General features: G+C 41.0%; 1 protein-coding gene across 6 annotated transcripts in view; it reads left to right on the top strand.

Annotated features, from left to right (window-relative positions):
* Nucleotides 1–18,228, top strand: part of TIPARP (TCDD inducible poly(ADP-ribose) polymerase) — a 42,033-nt gene that overhangs the window by 6,958 nt on the left and 16,847 nt on the right. For 2 of the 6 annotated variants that reach the window (XM_082320817.1, XM_082320815.1), the window contains 3 exons: nucleotides 8,802–8,878; nucleotides 9,899–10,033; nucleotides 12,175–13,175. In XM_082320817.1, coding sequence (XP_082176943.1) covers nucleotides 12,238–13,175 — 938 coding nt within the window. In that variant the 5' untranslated portion in view covers nucleotides 8,802–8,878; nucleotides 9,899–10,033; nucleotides 12,175–12,237. Of the gene's footprint in view, nucleotides 1–8,801; nucleotides 8,879–9,665; nucleotides 10,034–12,174; nucleotides 13,176–18,228 lie in introns of those variants that run through there. The other 4 variants (XM_082320818.1, XM_082320819.1, XM_082320820.1 and 1 more) reach the window with 3 other exon arrangements.

Below are 18,228 nucleotides of genomic sequence, written 5' to 3'. Positions count from 1 at the left end.
TTAATACCGAGGATTCTGTAAGAGTCAGGCTGGGTGTAGCAGTGTGTTGTGGTTTAACCCCAGTTGGCAACTAAGCACCACACAGCCGCTCGCTCACCCTCTCCCCCAGTGGGATGGGAGAGAGAATTGGGGAGAAAAAAAAAAAGTAAAACCCATGCGTTGAGATAAAGACAGTTTAATAGGACAGCAGAGGAAGAGAAAATCATAATAGTAATAATGAAAGAATATACAAAACAAGTGATGCACAATGCAATTGCTCACCACCTGCTGACCGATGCCCAGCCTGCCCCTGAGCAGTGATCGCTGCGCCTTGGCCAGCTCCGCCCAGTTTCTATACTGGGCATGACGTCATACGGTATGGCATAGCCCTTTGGCCAGCCTGGGTGAGCTGTCCTGGCTGTGCCCCCTCCCAGCTTTGTGCACCTGGCAGAGCACGGGAAGCTGAAAAGTCCTTGATTTAGTGTAAGCACTACTTAGCAACAACTAAAACATCAGTGCGTTATCAACATTATTCTCATCCTAAATCCAAAACGCAGCACTATGCCAGCTACTGGGAAGAAAATTAACTCTGTCCCAGCCGAAACCAGGACATAGTGCTAGCACTGAGAAGGATGTCACTTCCTAGCTGGGACAGAAAGCTCTCACAGGATATCTGTCACGAGGAAGCAAGGTCCAGGTATGTGCAGGTGTGTTCTGCAGCAGCAGCGTTGGATCTAGGGAGTCTGGTGTGGAGCTAGGCCTAATGAGTAAGACAGCAGCCAGGTTAACTACAGCCAGGCACTCTGGTGTCTTCAGTGGTCTAGTTCTTCTCCAGGTTGGATCTACTGAGCTTAATGTAAAGCCCATGTTACGGGAAAGCAGTTCAAAACCTCTGTGGCACAGCTGTACGAACTGCTCTTAGCAGCAGTATAGCTACGTGCCTGTGGCGATCTTGAGTGCGGTGCAGATTTGAGCTAGCTCTGGATAGAAGTGATCCAGGTTCATTTATTTCATGCCGATTGGTATAGACTGGAGATTAATCCATCCACAGAAAACAGAATTAGCTTTGTGTTTTCTAGCTAGCCAGTCATGGCTAGACTCAACCTGGACCTATACGTTAGAGGAAATTCTTCCAAGTTATGTTTTTTTCCTAATTTAAAAAAACCTTAGGAAATGTAAAAGAAAAAAATCTTCATGAACAGAATTAATATAGCAAGGCAGTATCCTGTACTCTTCTAGAATACTGAATTCAGCAACACACAGATTGCTGAATTCTAGAAATAAAGCATTTATAGTGTACTCCCACACAGTAATTCTTCCGTAAAGAAATAATCTTTCAAATGCATATTCTCATTCTAAAACATAGAGCAGAGCATCTCTCCTACTCATAGTCACTTAAGGCTATTTCAGACAAAGAACATCTGCTGAATATAGCAATCAATTTGCTGTTTTCTGCATGATATTATCTAATGCTGTGGTTTTATTTATGTGTTCTGCAGCCTGCAGTTTGTATCTATCCAGCTGCTCACAATATCCACAGCAGGGAGGCTTTGGGAGTCAACACAGACAAACTGTGGGCCATGCAGTACTGAAGGAAGACATGCAGGATTTCTGAAGCAATGTATGTGTCTCTTCTAGTTGTTTGCTTACATATGTATTGGGCAAAATGAAGGACTCATCCCATTTTCTTCCAGATGGTTTGGTATCACTAATCAGGGTTAGAACTTTACTGTGTTGCTACTGCTGATCTGGAACTATGCCTAGCCCATTGGATGCATGTGATATGTTTGCGAATAATTTCCATTATTATTGCCATTTTCCAGAGGCATAATTAAGTTTGAGAATTTGAACATTAACAATATTTCCTGAGCTTCAGATATTTGTTCTTCATCTCCTGCATCTTAGAAGAAAAATGTTTTGTTGAATTTAGTGTTAATTTCTTCTATTCATTTATTTTATTTTTAGTTTAAGATGTGAATGCTGCTATTTTCCTCTTTGCTGTTTGAATCATGCAGAGCTTGGGAGAAAGGGCAGTCAAATTTATAATACCTTTCCCTTTTATATTGTAAGGTTTGACCTTTTCAAGGGATGTCTACAGATATCTTCATTCACACCTTCAACTTTTCGAGGGTGTTGCAGGTTTTTGTAGAATCAGTGTTTTACTGGGTAACTAAAGCTCTAATGAAGTTTTGCTATAGTGAGCAGTTCTTAGCTGTTTTTTCAGATGTAAATTACTACGTATGGTTACCTTCCAGGTGTCCCTTTATAATTTGTATAATTTGCTAGGATTTTTGGTTGAAGAATGGACATTATTTGCATGTGGATAGTAAACTGCCTGTCTGTTAGACAGAACTAGCTGTTAATTTTAGAACTGTTTAAATTTAGTTGGCCACCACTGCATTATAAAGGAACATTGTCATTCTGTTTAGTTTAAATAGGAGTCAGCCTAAAGGAGTTAAAAAAAAAAAAAAAAGCACTGCCATCCACACATTATGACTTACCTTGTGCCAGGATTCACATGTTCCAGAATCATCAGTGTTTTAGAATTAACCTTCAAAAAAATCTGAAAAGTTACATGGTATTATATGAATCAGTTTGTATTGCTCGTATTAGTTGATGATGCACGGTAAGTGTTGCCTTGGCCTAACTAAATCTACATGGCTTATACTGATTTAAGAGACTTCCACAAGAGGGTGCACCAGTCCAATAAAATCCCATATAAACCAAATGAGCGTATCCCCATCGTGGGTGTATTTTCTATCATTTTATGTATTAACTCATGTATCTAAATCAACTTCAAAATTGGATGGATGCTTTAATCAGTTTAATGTCCCAGAGCGTCTCTCCGGTCTGTAACAGATACATGAATGGATATATGATACTTTGCAGGTGAGCAAGTCAGGAAGTTTAATTTTGAACAAGAGGCAGTGTTTCCAGAAGTCCTGTTCACACCAGTGAAAGGCTGTCTTCAGACTCCAGTCACAAAATAGTATTTAGACTTTTGTTTTGTTTTTTTTTTAGTGTATGGAAATATGTTACCTGTTCCTAATTTATGTCTGATGCCCTGCAAATGCTCACTACATGCATTTTAAGAATAAGGTTTGGGGATTTTTTTTTTATTTTTTTTTTTTTAGTTTTGAAGCATCATTAATTTTCCTCTCAAACTGGTATAACAATGGATAGTACAGCTACAGAAGAAAACACCTAGAAAGATGACTTCCTGAGAGACTGCTGACTTGAGTATGACTGATACGATTTTTTTTCTGTTTCTATTTTGTGATAAAATTATTTCTTGTCTCATAAGATAGATGGGAACTCTTAGTAACGCTTCAGCTTAAGTTGTATAATGTTGCTGTCCTGATATGCTAAAAGCATTGAAGTGTTCTGCTGTATGTGTAGGCCAAAGTTCTAGGTCCATTCCTGTAAGACTGCAGTCCTAGGATAATAAGATACCTCTGCAGAAATAATTAACGCTAACAAATTTTCCAGGAAAGGGGCCCGCTTTTGAATCATGCATTCCCTGTTCCAATACATGAATCATAAATCACTTACAGAGATAAGATTATCTGATAGTCAGCAAAATAGCTAGAAGTGTGGTGATATTCATATGTGTAATATATGATTTTTTTTTTCTGAGAAATGCTGTTTTCACCAAACTTTCAGGTTTTATTGAGTAAGAGAAACAGAATGGTGTGCTTTTAAAACCTTTAATTATTAGTGCAAGATATTAAAAGAAGGTGAATTTGAGACAAAGGAAATTACTATTTTTTGTTACTGCTAGCCACAAATGTAAAAGCCGGGTCTGGATTCAAAAGGTTTCATTTACTAATAGTGATGAATTGGAACTACTCTAGGTTTGATACTTTTTTTTTGAGCAGTGTAAAAGAAAAGAATATGAGGTTTTACTAAAAAATCACCACCACACAGTGAATATGTCATTTAACTAGCAGTAAGATTTTTATTTTCAAGACTATAAACTAGCCACCTTCTTCCATTTACACCAGTTCTAGATTATCATGTGCAAGCAGATGAGGATGTTTTTTTGTTTTTTTACTTGCTTGTGGATAGTACCAGAAAAATAATCTGTGTTTATATTTTTCTTAAAAACACTGTGGTTTTAGGTCATTGCTGTCCTCCGAAGAGCCAAATGCATCTACGAGTCAGACATGCAATACTGCTTGGTTATCTAAGATTCCTGGCTATATCTGATAGCAGTAGGGCACAAGGAGGAATAGTAATTACTATAGTTATTTACTTACTGATCATCTTGCTCTAAATATAATGGCATTTTCAGAAGCAATTCTTCATTCTGACAGTGTGTGGAAGCCAGCTATTTTTTAAAAACATAATACACAACACAGATGCCCTCCTCTGTGGGGCAGCAAAGTAGGGTCCTAGCTTCTTTTCTAGGCTATGGCATGAAGCATGTGCCACTCCCAGGAGGTCGTCTTTCTGACCTGAAGTTATATGTACCAGCCTGGCCAAAGTTTGGGCAATGTTGAGCATTTCCAGTGGAGGGAGACTTTAATTAATAGAAAATTTCATCTCAGCGTGGACCTTGAAATTTCTGCCCTCCTAATCTTCAGGAGAGACCAAAGCGAGATGTAGCCCAGGAGGTGTCACTCCAGCAAAGGCTAGCTGAATACAGGTGTTGAGTAAACCCTTGTTGCCCTCCTCTCTCTTCCTTTTCATTAGTGAAAACTGGCTTGCGTTATTTCACCTTCATATAAACACGGCAAGCACTTTTTTCACTTCTAAAAAAAACCAATTAAAATTACTAGTCTTAGTATTAAGAGGGAGGATAGAAATATGCACAGAAAATAAAAATTATAAATATTTAATTATGCAACTTGTAAGGGGAAAAAAAGAAATCTATATATAATAGGTTGACATATCATATTATGAAAAATGGACTATTGCAAAAGTCTAATAGGTATGGAAGAGTTAGCACATCTTGATAACAGGGTGAACTGATCAGAGGTTCTCTTTTCCCATCTGTTAACTTTTAAAAAATGTCTGCATCATTTCTTTTCCCTTGGTACTTACCTAACCTGCCTTGGTGGCACATGTCCGTGTCAGAACAAGGGTAGGGCTTGAAACGTTATTTGAAAGTGATTAGAATTTGTCATCAAGCATTGGTATGGAAAAGAACCATCTCTTTAGTTAATTTTAAAGCATTACAGTAAAAATTAGCTACATAGATGAAATCCTGAGTTTCATATTGATTTCTGTAATAAATGTACATCTTTTGTTCAGTACTGTAAAGCATTAATTATTTTTCCACTGCTAAATCAAAGTCAGAAGTTCAGTGTTTTTACTAGAATAAAGGTGGTATAACTTTGCAGTCTGTTTCCTACTGCAAATAACAATGATTCAGTAGCTTGCGAATAACAACTTTCATTCCTTTTTCTTATTTTCAGCATTCATGTCTGAATTCATAGCAAAGAAAGAAGCATTTCTATGGTCTCTTTGACTTTGAAATGCTAAATGGTGGATTCAATGTGTCAAGTGCTGTTGTGTGAGTCAAGGCACCTGTGTCCTCTTCCAGGTGCCACTGACTCGTTGCTTAACCTTGGATATGTCTCCTTTTGTATTTTTGCTTAATTGTCATAGCAGACAATTAAGATTAAGAAAATATTAATATTACACAATAATGCTAATATTTAAAAAAAAAAAAAGCCTGGGACTGTAGATCTCAGTCTTTTATGTAGTAATAGTATGTACTGTTTTCTTTACTTGTATGTAGTGGAAAATCAAGTGCTAAAAAGCAATTAAAAAAAATGTAAAAAGTTATGTAGGGATTGATTAAATTGGAGAAATGATAGAGAAGTTCTTGGAGGAAACTCTTGTACTACTGAAGTCAACTTCATTCTTGATTTGCTGTGTAAAGTGAGGTAGATTATTTTAGACATACAGAATATAAGCACATTGGGAACAGTAGCGCTGAGATTCCTCACAAGAGGAATTTTTTTTGATGCCTTGAAATCAGCGAAGACCACCTAAGAACAGTGTTGCATGTAATCTCAAAATAAGTTAACTTCCAACCACCGTAACTTTCTGTAAGCATGAGTTTCAGTCATGCAACTTCTGTGTTGAGTAGCAAGATCTTGGAATGATAGCAGCGGTTTTGTGATTATCGTACTATCAATTACATGAATTATCGTAATATCAATGAAAAGTCATGTTACAGTACTGATAGTTTTGCATGATGACCTTGAATCACTTTTTCTGGGAAGGCTGCCTTATTTTCTGGGAAGGCCGCCTTAGATGCTATGGAAAGGTGCCTGCCACATAACACCACATATCATCCTGCCTTCTCTTTTCAGTAGTTTCAATGTTCACCTGCTCCATAATTGAAAAAACAAAAATGTAAACATGTTAAAAGTTTTGGACAGTTGATGGAACTAGATAGTGCAGTTTAGAAAGATATCCTGAAGGCAGGGAAGTATTTTTAGCTTCATTACCTTCTTTTCCTGGTTACAAAGAATCAGGAGAAAAAGGTTTAGAACATGCTCGTCTATACACTGCATAGTTTTTGCTCCCAAAAATGTCAACCCACAACATCCCCAAAACTGCATCTGCAGGGGTTCGTAATCTTTAATGAGAGGGCTTCCCCACACCCACTGCTAGCCACTGCCAACAGTTTTTTCCCTCTGATGTGATGGCAGAAGATGTTTTAACACAGCTCGGTTTTACCTTTACGTGACGAGAGCCGTAGCTTTTTCCCCATGTGTTACTGCAAGTGGGCACATCTAGGATCACCATGGCCCTCTTTTTTAACTTTCCTTCAGGAACCTTTACTTTCCCTTGAAAAGTAAGTTGACAGTAGTTTCTCATTGTTTCTTCCACAATGTGTACCTTAAAGAGAATGCTCCATTAGAGCAGCCTAACAAAGGTCGTGGAGCGGAAGTTTGCAAGGTAAAGGCATCCTGAGAACATGTGAGATATAACTGTGGAAAAGGTTAGACTTTGATTTCTGGGTCTTTGTATTAATTGGGTTATATTAGAACCTTCTTACCATTGCCTGATTTTAAAATGGTGGTATATACCACTCTTAAAGTTCTTGGGAGGGGAGTTGTTGTGGAAGACAGAGTCTAAAAGCTTTCTTTTCTGCTGGATTATCTGGCAGAAATACATTAAGCTAAAATAAGAGCTTGTGGCTGTGACTTCCTCTCCCTTCTTGCTGAAAATGCAGAGAGCAAGAGTCTATGCAAGATAGACTTGGGATTTAATGGCTTCAGAGGAACGGAACCTTGTTCCACAGCATCCTTGCAGTTCCCACCACCGTTTGTTGACTTCACTTCATATAAAACATCAGAAAAGGACAGTTAACCTTCTTGTAATTGGATGTGTTTTAAGAAGTTAAGAATGTTCATTGCGCAAGTATTGAGGTAGAAAAGGAGGTCTTGTTTCTGTCACTAGAAAAAAATGTGTTGGAGCCTCAGAACTTTTTTTTTTTTTTTAGCATGAACATTTAAGTCGAAGACATTTCCCTTCTTTCATCAGCAAATAAGTGAAGTGTGCATACTGATTATTCCATTATTTGCAAGTCAGAATTCTAAATTACTGCATTCACTCTGATGCAGTTTACCATCTGAAAGAAATAATTAAAGCTTTCTTTCTCTTGCTTAAGATTTAAACGTGTATTTAAAAATGAGATCATGCTTTCATGGTGGTCATAGTTTCTTTATATATTTGTGTGGGGTAGCCTCAGAAGTGGGTGTATGATCTGCTGGTGTGCCATGATGTACTTCCTTTAATTATACATTTGTTTTGAGAAAGATGGTTATTCCAGGCCTCCTTCTTTCCTCAGTTACATCCTTACAATCCTACTGCAGTGGGAGTTGTGCGTACCTTAGTGTGCAGTTCAGCCATATGTGGCACTTATTTATATCTCATGCACGAACTAAGCTACTCCAAACAGATAATTTCTGTTCTGGTAATAGAAGATAAATGCAAGCGTGTATGCAGCTCTTTCTTGCTAAATGAGGATATGACACATTGCCAGTCACTGTGCTTGGTAAAGCTCTTGTTTTGTCGAGGCCAGACAGAGTGCAAGGCTGTGCCTGTCTGATGTTTCAGACACTCAAGAGTTCAATTAATTTACAGATAATAATTTGTTTTCAGCTCCTGTAGATATGGATGCCTTTACTCGGCCTCTGTTGTGTTATTCTGTAAGAAGTCAGCTCCAGCTGCATGAAGCTCAATTTCTGTAATTTGTTTGTAGAAATCGCATGTTCTCCCTGCATTATAAACGCAGCTGTGCAGCATTTTCAAAATGCACTGTAAAGCTTATGTCATCTTAAAATGACAGTTTATTTCCAGATGCCTGTATTCTCTGTATACATAATTTCTGAGCATTTATATACATAAGGAATGAAAGACTGGCTTTATTTAAAAAGAACACAATAACACAAGTGATATAATAGGTGTTCCATCAATATAAATTTTCCTTTCTGATGTTATTTACCTCTTTAGAAGTTACATTATTTGGCCAAATTAGCGTTGCAGATGCACTTAATTCTGGTGGTGTCGAGTCCGTGTGAACTGATGGATGTGTCCCATTGAAATTTACTGCAGCAATAGCAGCGTGTGATTCACCAGGGCAGCGTCCCAGGCCGTCACACCAGCAGCTGAACCAACTCATCGTGCTCTCACACACGCACAGCGCGCAGCCAAAAGATGACAGCACGCTCATGGCTTTTGGACAAAGAAAGTTAACTATGCTCTTAACGAATTCCACTTACAAAATACGCCATGTAAATAAATAGTGACTGACTGTAATTCATTCTATTCACTGTACTTCATGCTTTCTTTTTCAGAGTGTGTCACAGGCAGTAACGAGTACAGACCCAAATCCTGGCAGCCCTGTGCGAGAAGGGGGCTGAGCTCATGCCGTGTAGGTACAGAAAATGAGTCACGGTGACTTTGTTCCAGGATGGGCTTCTGGTTTGCTTCTTAGTCATTAATTAGTGTTCTTCGAGTAACTTGCACTGTGAAATTCAGAACCGTTTGGTAGTTGAGAGTGCTATCTTCGGCTTCAGTGCGGACAGTTTATTCCACGGTGCTGCGTGACTTTGAAGCTGCAAGGGCTGACAAAGTTGCATGTTCTCGGAAGCGGCTCCCTCCTCGCGTGCAAGCGCACACGCACGCACGCCGGCCTGCCGTCATCGCCCTGTTACTCGTTATTTTTTGCCTGAGGAAATCCTCCTCGCGGCCCCGTGTGGGTAAGGCGCTGGGCCTCCCGAGGTTTGCAGGCGTGAAGCTAAACGCTTATCGCGTGGTACATCAAACGCAAAGGAATTTCTTGTCCCTTTACTGTTGGGAATGATCTAGTCACCGCGCTGCCAGCTTTCTCTGGTGTCGGTAGTTCGGTGCGGGCTCAATACGGGGACTTCGGACGGGCGAAGGGACACGAAGGGCTGTCACGCGTGGGGGAGCCGGGCTCCGGCTCCGTTGCGGAGCCCCTGGGCGGCCGGGGCAGGGGAGGCTGCGGGGGAAGGGAGGCTGCCGGCGCTTGCGGCCGGGGCCGGGCGGAGCGGGGCGGCGGGGGCGGGCCGGCTTCTCGGCAGAGGTGGCGGGGAGCGGCTGCGCCGCCGCCTCGGAGCTCCGCCCCGGGCCGCGCAGCTGCCTGCCGAGCGCTCTCGGGAAGCGATACTTAAAACAGCGAAGGGAACATGTGAGGAGAGCAGAGGGAGCTGCGGGGCGGGATGGGCGGCGTGCCACCTACCGCTGGGCGGGCAGGGCGGCGGTGAGCCCGGGCTGCCGCTCCCCGCAGCGCCGGGGCTCGGCTCCGGCTGCTCCCGACCTGCCTCCCTCCCTCCCTCCCCGCGCCCCCGTCTCTTGGTAACCCCCAAGGCAACTCGAGAAACAGCCCGGGACGTGCGACCTGAGACGCAGGCGTTTCTGCATTTTTAAGGTGGAAATACTGGCGTGCGAGCGGCTGGCTGCAGCAGTCAGTTGATCCCCCCCCACCAGAAGGCTAATCTTGTTTTGAAGGTGTCCTTAAATTGGGGCAAAACGCAGCAATCTCACTCCCGGGGAGCAAAAGCCGGTAGGTTTCAGTGGGGGACCGCTGCGGGGGGAACCTGGGGAAAGTTGCGAGATCTGTCTGTCCGGGTTGGCTTGCTTTTGTTGTTATGTTTTGTGTTTGGGCTGTTGCTTTTATTTTTTTAAAATTTATTTTAGGACTACTACACTTGCTTTCTTCAGCAAAGCAAAAGGAGGTGTGGTTCGCGTGAGATGGGGAGTACTTAGGGACTGAAATCTCCCACCGAGGGATCTTCCTCTGTTGAAATAATGTTGTGCAAATGTAGCATTGCTCTTGGTGATTCTCAGTGTTGTTTCTAAATAGTAGCAACTGGTTTGGGATGGTAAAATGCTGAAATAGAAATGCCAACAGATCCTGATATTCTTCATTCCCACTGCTTTTTGTTTTTAGAGTCCTTGGGGGATTCAACTCTATACACTAAGGCAGTTCTTTAAAAATAGCAGCAAAACTTAAATGATAATCAAGTGAGCAATACCGGCATTGAAATAGCATTAAAGATATGGCTGAAAATGACCAGAAGTCACTTATTCAGCTCCTTGGCATAGCAGGACCCCTTAAACCCTGTGAGATCCTCTTGCATATCACAGGGGCTGTTAAACCTGGGCAGGGTGAAATGAAGCATCTGATTCCTTTTGGAGTTGAGGATTCTTAAACCTTTGAAGTTACTTGAAGGTTTAAGGTACCCTTGGTGGTTTAGAAAGAGAATTGCCTGGTATGTCGTGGAGGAATAACAGAGATACCAATAATTTTAGAGTTTGTTTTAACTGGCAAACAAATATACTGGTTGCTTTAAATTTAATCTGAAAAGGGGAAACCGGAGAGGTACAACTTCTTTTCTTTTTCCGGGCAATCCTGATGTGCTGTTTCCCAGGGTAATGCAAAAGCCTTATAAATGAATGTTCCAAAATAAGGAAGACCCGGTGAGAAATTTTCCAGAGCAAATCATCAGTAGTAAGAAATTACTGCCAAATTTTATCTGTTTTCTGAGGTTTTGTTTTGTCATGCGAAGTTACTTTGCTTGGAATGCATTTATCCAGGAAGTAATCCTTAATGTGCTCCACTCTAAGCTTTGAGGCTATGTGGAAGGAGATTGAAGAGGGTTTAATTAACTGTAATCAAATATTGCAAGATTCCTGATTAAAAGGTATAGAGCTTGCTTTCTGGTGACGTACAAGACATACTATTTATTTGTACTTTAGAAAAAATATATGTTTCATCTTGAAAATAATTGACTTTTTCTGTGTTCCTGAGTAACTGGCACCCCTTTGTTTTCTTCACTGCCCGGGTTTAATTCTTGTTGACCAGCCTTGTGAGAGGCAAATGAGCTTGGTGTGTCACAGCAGGGTGACGGAGTGCAGCCTGTGCGTCTGAGTCAGAGTGCGAGAGTCTGTGGGCATGTGAGAATGGCTGTGTGTGAAGTGGGAGTGTCTGGACATGTATGAGACTGTCAGTGTCAGATGCGTAGCAGGAGGAACAGGGTGTAAGCACTCGAATTCCTGTGTATAAAAACCCAAGGATTAAATCCTGGCCCCTGCTGAAGTCAATATGAAGTTTGCCATTCGTTTAAGTGAAGCCAGCAGTTCTCTGACAATGCTGCTGGGTGGATGTGTGAGGTTGTGTGAGGGAAGATATATGGGAACGGAATGGGAGTGTGTACATCTGCCCGTTTATCTGGTGGAAGAAGAAATGGTGCATGAATGTTTAAGTGTGGTGGGAACATTCAGGGCTGTATGTCTGCTCATGCTTCTGCTGTCAGGTCTGTGTGTGAGGGAGGCATAAAAATGAACAATGCAATGTTCACTTTTGTGGAATATAATGAACTAAAGCGCTGTTTATTATTAAACATCATCACAAGGAGGAAGGCATCAGACCATCCCCCTTTCCTGCCCCCCCTCAGGGGACTGTGTGTGCGTGCCTGAGTGTCTCTGAGATTTCATGTGTGAGAAGACGATGAGTGTGTGTTTGGGATTAATTAGCCTGAGTTTAGCTGGTTTCATGCTTTACGTGCCTAGGGGCTACCCGCAGTCACAGAGAGGGGAGGAGTTTGCTGTTGCTGGCTCGAAATCCTCTCCAGGGGTGATCTTGTTCGTGTCAACCATGAGCAATTAGAGAGATTAACTGTCTTGTTTTCCTTTCTGCCCTAGATTGATTCTTGTGAGGCTCTGGGACATTTGAAAGTGATTTGGAGAGAGCAAACTCTGTGTCCGATGGACACTGAACCAAAGCCAGCGCGTGCTGTGCAGCAGGCTCACTGCCCAGGAATGAAGTGCCCTCCTTCGGAGGACTTTCCTCCTCAGATAAGACTGACTGAAAAGATACCACCAGTGAAGCCTTGCTTCAAGAAGAAGCAGCAAGTGCAGAAGAGACTGGACACAGAAACTCTCCGGGCTTTGCGGCCAATCTTTACCAGTTTGCTGGGAGCCGGGACCTTGGATAGGGTCTTTGTGCCTCGAGGCCAAAGTGGCGGTCATAGTGATTTATGTGAACCTGCTGTGAAAAAGACTCTGGACCTCGGTACTTCTTGTCCCCAACCAGAAAGTAATGTGACTGTGCTGATGCCAGCAGCTCCAGATGTGCAGAGTCAGTTGCCAGTAGCTTGTCCTTCTTCTGGGCATCCTGAGCAGGATGTCCAGTCAGGAGAGCAAGGCTTCTCACCAGAAACTACTCCTGGAACTGCTGCTGATAATAGTAATGAATCATTCCAGGATCATCCTTTGCACCCAACCGCTACTGATGCTGCAGCTTGTCCTTTGTTCCCAGACAAGATTCTGGAAAGCTACACATCTGGCTTATTCCAAGAGAACAGCTGTCCGATGCAATACAATTTGAGCCCAAGCAATAAATTCAGTGCTGGGATATTCCAGGATAAAAGTGAAGAAGCTTCTCTTGATCTGGTATTTGAGCTCTTGAACCAGCTGCAATATCACACCCATCAGGAAGATGGAATAGAAATCTGTGTGGATTTTCTCCAGGGCACTTGTGTTTATGGCAATGATTGTCCCAAACATCACACAGTCTTGCCTTATCATTGGCAAGTGAGAAGGACAGCAACCCAGAGCTGGCAAAGTGTGACCAATGATTCCCAGGAGCATCTGGAAAGACTCTACTGCAACCCTGACAATGATAGGATCAAAGTGAAATATCGGTAGGTAACTGAATTTACTCCCTTACTAGCAAAGCCAAGGGTGCTTAACTGAGCAGCGGTGCAGAAATATAACAGAATGTGCATTCTTTTTTCCTGATGTTTTGTATACAAGTGTTTTATAAACCCTGTGATGATGTTACCAGAATAATATCCAAGAAGTTTGCCACAACAGAAGGTTCTTGCACGCCTATTAAAGCTGCTATTTATCATCTGGAAAGTATTCTTTGAAGCTGAAGGACTTGAAGTGTGTGAAATAAGAAAACTTCAGCTCTGTAGAAATTGAGAGGGTTGACAGAGACTGTTGTCTAACATTGTACTTGTCCTTGACGTTCCGAATTAGTCTTTTCTCTGTATTAGAAAAAGTGGCAGCACAAATGAGCCTTTGAAGCGACTGAAAGGGGAATGATACAGCAGTTTCTTTCTGTCACTGTGAATCCAGATTGACTTTATGCACTCCAAGCACAGTTTTCATAATTACATTCTAAGCAAATCAGATAGGTACTGTGTTAAGTCCTTTGACTGGAAATTTCATATAGTTGCTAATACGTGGTGATGTTTCAGCTAATTCACTGTGAACAACCTGAGCAATACCTTCAGAAATGCTGGTCATCTACTTAAGTCGTCATCTAAAAATGTTAAACCAGTTATTAGAAGTTTTTGTTTCCTTTATACATCGTAGTGTTTATCTGCTCATTTTCTGAAATTAGAAAGCAGCTTTTAAGTTTCCCTGGTTATGTTACCAATTTAGGCTTGATCCTGCACCCTGAGATCTAAAACGAAATTTCTTCAACTTTTATAATGCAGGTTCTATTTTGAATAGTAGTGGGGAGTGCTGATGTTTACAAGTTCATCAAATTTATATAGCCTGTATTTGAGTGCAGGGTGTAGACTGCTTTTTTTTTTTTTTTTTTTTCCCCTGGAGGAAACATACAATGCAAATTTCTCCTATCTTATCTGCCCTGCCATAACCTGTAAGTCCGGTGCAATTCATTCTAGTCACAGTCAGTTCAAAGCGACACTTCTGTAGTTGCGTAGTAAAAACTTCAAATTGCCTTTGCCATCTGAGTTCTTGTGGATTTGTTCTCACTGCCTTTTCTTCCTTCCACTTCCTGAAGAAGTATATCCCTTCTTCCTTAATGTTTTAATTTTCGTTTACTATGCTGAGATTTCTCGTTAGGCATCAGAGACCCAATCTAATGCTTAAAGTCAATGTGAGTCTTTACTTTCACCTAACTGGATGTTGGATTAGGCACTAAAACTCAGGCTCCATCAGCCTACGGATTCATCCTTATTACTGAACACAATACCAGAATATAGATACCCCACACTGAAAATGGAAGTTAAGTAGGAAATAAGAATTCTATGTTATAGGGAATAATAATTTTATAGAATTGTCTGGAAAAAATATGCCAGTCTGTTTAAAAATTTAAAAAAATCTTGTAACTGCACAGCAGATAAAATTTGCTGTATTTTTACAAGAGAGAAACTTCCATTTTCTCCAAGTATTTTAAATGATTTCTGAAAACAAACCAGCAAATGTAGAAATAAGATAAGCCCATGCAAGTAATCTAAATTTGAGTTTTGTGCAAATGAGCAAAAAGTTTTCTTTTTGAAGCCTGTATCACAAAATCCATTGCTACACACATGAACTACATATTCTCAGTGATGAAGTTAAGAATGATTAATTTTAAAAGAAACAATGCTTTATAATTGCTTAGTCATCTCCAGCCTGTAAAATTGGCTGAATGGCGTTGTCCGCCTTTACACTTACTTTGCAGGTTTCCAGTCTAGTGGGTATTTTGGTCTCTTGGTACACACAGTTTCTGTCTGTCTGAACTGGTCGGGAAGAAACTTACTGCGCGTGTTGCCAGACACATGACATTCTGTTGACTGTGAATGAAGTCAGAGAGACAGCGTGATCTCAGAAAACCCAGGTGTGCTGGGTCAGAGCTCTGCTGCTGGTTCTGCAGTCAGCGTGAAACTCTGTTGTCAAAGTGGAGGCAGATTCTTTGAATACAAACTAGACTTCATCTCGTGGAGTTGAACTGGCTACCCAGTGAGAGTCTGCCTAACTGTTTTCTTCAGGTAAAAGTAGTCTACTGAGACTAAAATTATTTTAAACAGCAGTATTTTCTAAATAAATTCTGTTTCGAGCTGCTAATTCTATAGCCTGTACTCTTCTTCCTTCTCTTAAAAGACGTTGTGAAGACTTTTGCTTCAGTCAGTGCTACAAAATCATGCCCCAATGCAAGGTTGAATGACTTGTAAATTTATGATATCCACTTACCATGGAATGACAAATAGGCAAGTTCTTTAACTCTTGTATGTATTTCATCCCTTGGCAGAGCTTCATGTTTGTGGACAAGTATCAGCGAGAACCTAGGAGTGAAACTTTTTTTAAGACTAGAGCATCTGATTTCAAACATTGAATCTGATATGCATTAAAACTTAGACTTAACATGGTTTTGAATTAGATTTTGAAGTGGGGGGTAAATGTTTTACTATGTATTGTCACCAATTTCTTCTTATGCAACATCATCTGGTATCAGAAGAACCTGCTAAAGCTTTCGATGTGGACTGCTTGGACTCGGTGTGACTCTTCATGGAGTTCACTGGTGGTCACTGCAACCTGGCTTCCCTTATGTTCCTGGGCGATGTTGTGTCTCCTGGCAACAAGATGCAGATAGCAGCGTGTTGAACGTTGCTGAGAGGCTCGCAAACATGCTAGAACAGCTCATCGTTCACATGGTTACCACATTATTTGGCTAAAGCTATTAATCTCTTGTGGTCAGACTAGCTTTACAGGCCTATCTATACAGATTGCATACAACAAGGAAATGTCTGTTCAGCAGTTTGCATGTCCAAGAAAGGCTGTGCAGAAGCCAGCCTGACAACCAGTGGGTGGTAGTTGTTTATTTTCCTTTGTTTAAAACACAGTTTATATGGCGTAGTAAGTCCTCATTACAGTCTGCATGCATAATATTGCCGTTGTGTGCTGCTCCAAGAAAGTTGGGGTGTTCAAGAAAGTGTTGGGCTATTGGCTCAATTAGAGAATGAGCTCTAAATTCAAATATTATGTTCTTCAAGTAAGATTTATATAAATAGCTTCTTCATCTCAATGTTACTGAGATGAGTAATGGAAAATATACATTCAGCTGTTGTCTTCCACCTAAGGAAACATGATCTTAAAGCAGGAGAAGTGGTAAACCTTGTTTAGTTACTTCTTTGTAATATGACTGCCTCAGATACTCATTGCAGTTTGCCCTCAAACTGAATATAAAACTTTATCATAACTTGTTTATATTTTTGCTTTCTTAAGTCTATCAAGTATTTAGAGCCAAATACCAAGCTATCTAAACAAATGGGGGAATATGAATTCAAGCAGGTTAAAATACTTAGCAGCACTTAGTTTTCCTCATACATGTGAGGAGAGGCCCTGGAGAAGTTCCAGCTTGCAGCCAGGTATTTGAGAGAACAATGCCAAGTACTGCTCTCCAGCATGAGAGTACCCAAGCTGGGGTATTTTAAGGTGCTCTTCAGTAAGGGGAAATACTTGGCTGCAGAACTGAGCAGGTTTCCCCCCAACACATACACACCTGTCCACTCATGCATATGTTGTTTTTCAAAATAAGCAACATGATTACTGATTATAGGAGGATTTGTTTAAAACAACCCTGCAGTTCCTGACCCACCAGTTCCCCCTCTTTGGCTGAAAATTCCACCCCTTCTCCTGGCAAAGAGACATCCCTGTGTGCCATGGGAACAGCAGCGTCTGTTCAACTACGTGTACCCTGGCATACCCCAACTCAGGTGAAACATCACCTTCTCATAGTTGCTTTGGTTTCTTTTCTCCCCCCCCCCCCAGTAATTTCTGTAAGTTTTATGAAATGGCTCCTTCTAGCTAGAAGAGAAAGGCCAAAGTCCGGGAAAAGCAGGCGGACCTCCAATGGCACATATTCTGCCTGGGAGCTGTTGACTAATTACTCAGTGTACATGCATGGCTCTTGGATGAAGTCAGAGTAGATACTGTGTGTTCCCCAATGGGGTTGTCAATGGGTGTATGGAGTCACCTGGGAAGGAAAGGTAAGGAGAAAAATAATGTCAAGGAAACTAGTTTTCCTTTGTTCTTGTGTTCATGGGATAACTTGTTTCTCTGATGCTGCTAGAATATGCTTATATGATTTTAAAATCATATAAAGCGCAGTGGAAGCATTCCAGTTGTTCACAGACTTCGGCATGTTGTCTGACCAATTGAATAGTTAAATTTAGGAAGTTATCTTTCTGATCTGCACAGCTGCCACAGTGTACGAGATAACTCATGTGTTATTGATAACACCGGAGATGAGAAAACAGCTGAAATTCACTGTGCCTGGCGATTTTGTGCGTGGTGTTTCTTGAATGTACACAGCTGAATGGTTTTGGACTTCTTTTAATTCCTTGCTAGAAGGAATGCAAGACAGAGACTCTAAATAAAAAGCATGTGAAGTGATTTTAGATGTGTTTGCCTTGTGCTTTATAATAGTACGCTTCAATGAATTCCTATTTGCTCCACTTTATAGTATTATTTACATATGAAATAAAACTAATTGGCTTCTAGCTGCACAAATCTAGGGAAGTTAGAAGTGTTATGCTGAGCTGCTATAGGAATCGGCAATCACTCATATATCCCTTTTCTTGTTTCACGTCAATAAACAGATTACAGTTTGGAAACAGCTGTCACCTGGCTTCGGGTTGAGGTCAGTCTGTTCCCTGTGTGCTTACCGTAATAAAACAGTCCTTTCTGAAACAAAGATTTATAATTGGTGAAACAGATTGCTCAGAAGAGTTGCTTACAGGTATTCCAGCAGGCACAGTGTTGTAGCATTGTCTGCCTGCCCGTTTGGGTAAGGATGAGGAACAGAAAGAGTCTGTTACAATTATTTGCTTAGCAAGAGCAGTGATCATGAAGTTCCTTCCTAGGTGGTACAGGAATGTGTTGAAATTGGTAGGGATTTGAGCTGAGTAATAATTGCAAAATTTGGTACTTTTAGTCAAATGTATAAAGGAGTCCTTT

The sequence above is a fragment of the Platalea leucorodia genome (genome assembly GCF_965183815.1).
Source record: "Platalea leucorodia genome assembly, chromosome: 8".
Taxonomy (NCBI): domain Eukaryota; kingdom Metazoa; phylum Chordata; class Aves; order Pelecaniformes; family Threskiornithidae; genus Platalea; species Platalea leucorodia.
Note: the sequence above shows the minus strand (reverse complement) of the source record. Positions and strands in the feature narration are given on the sequence as shown.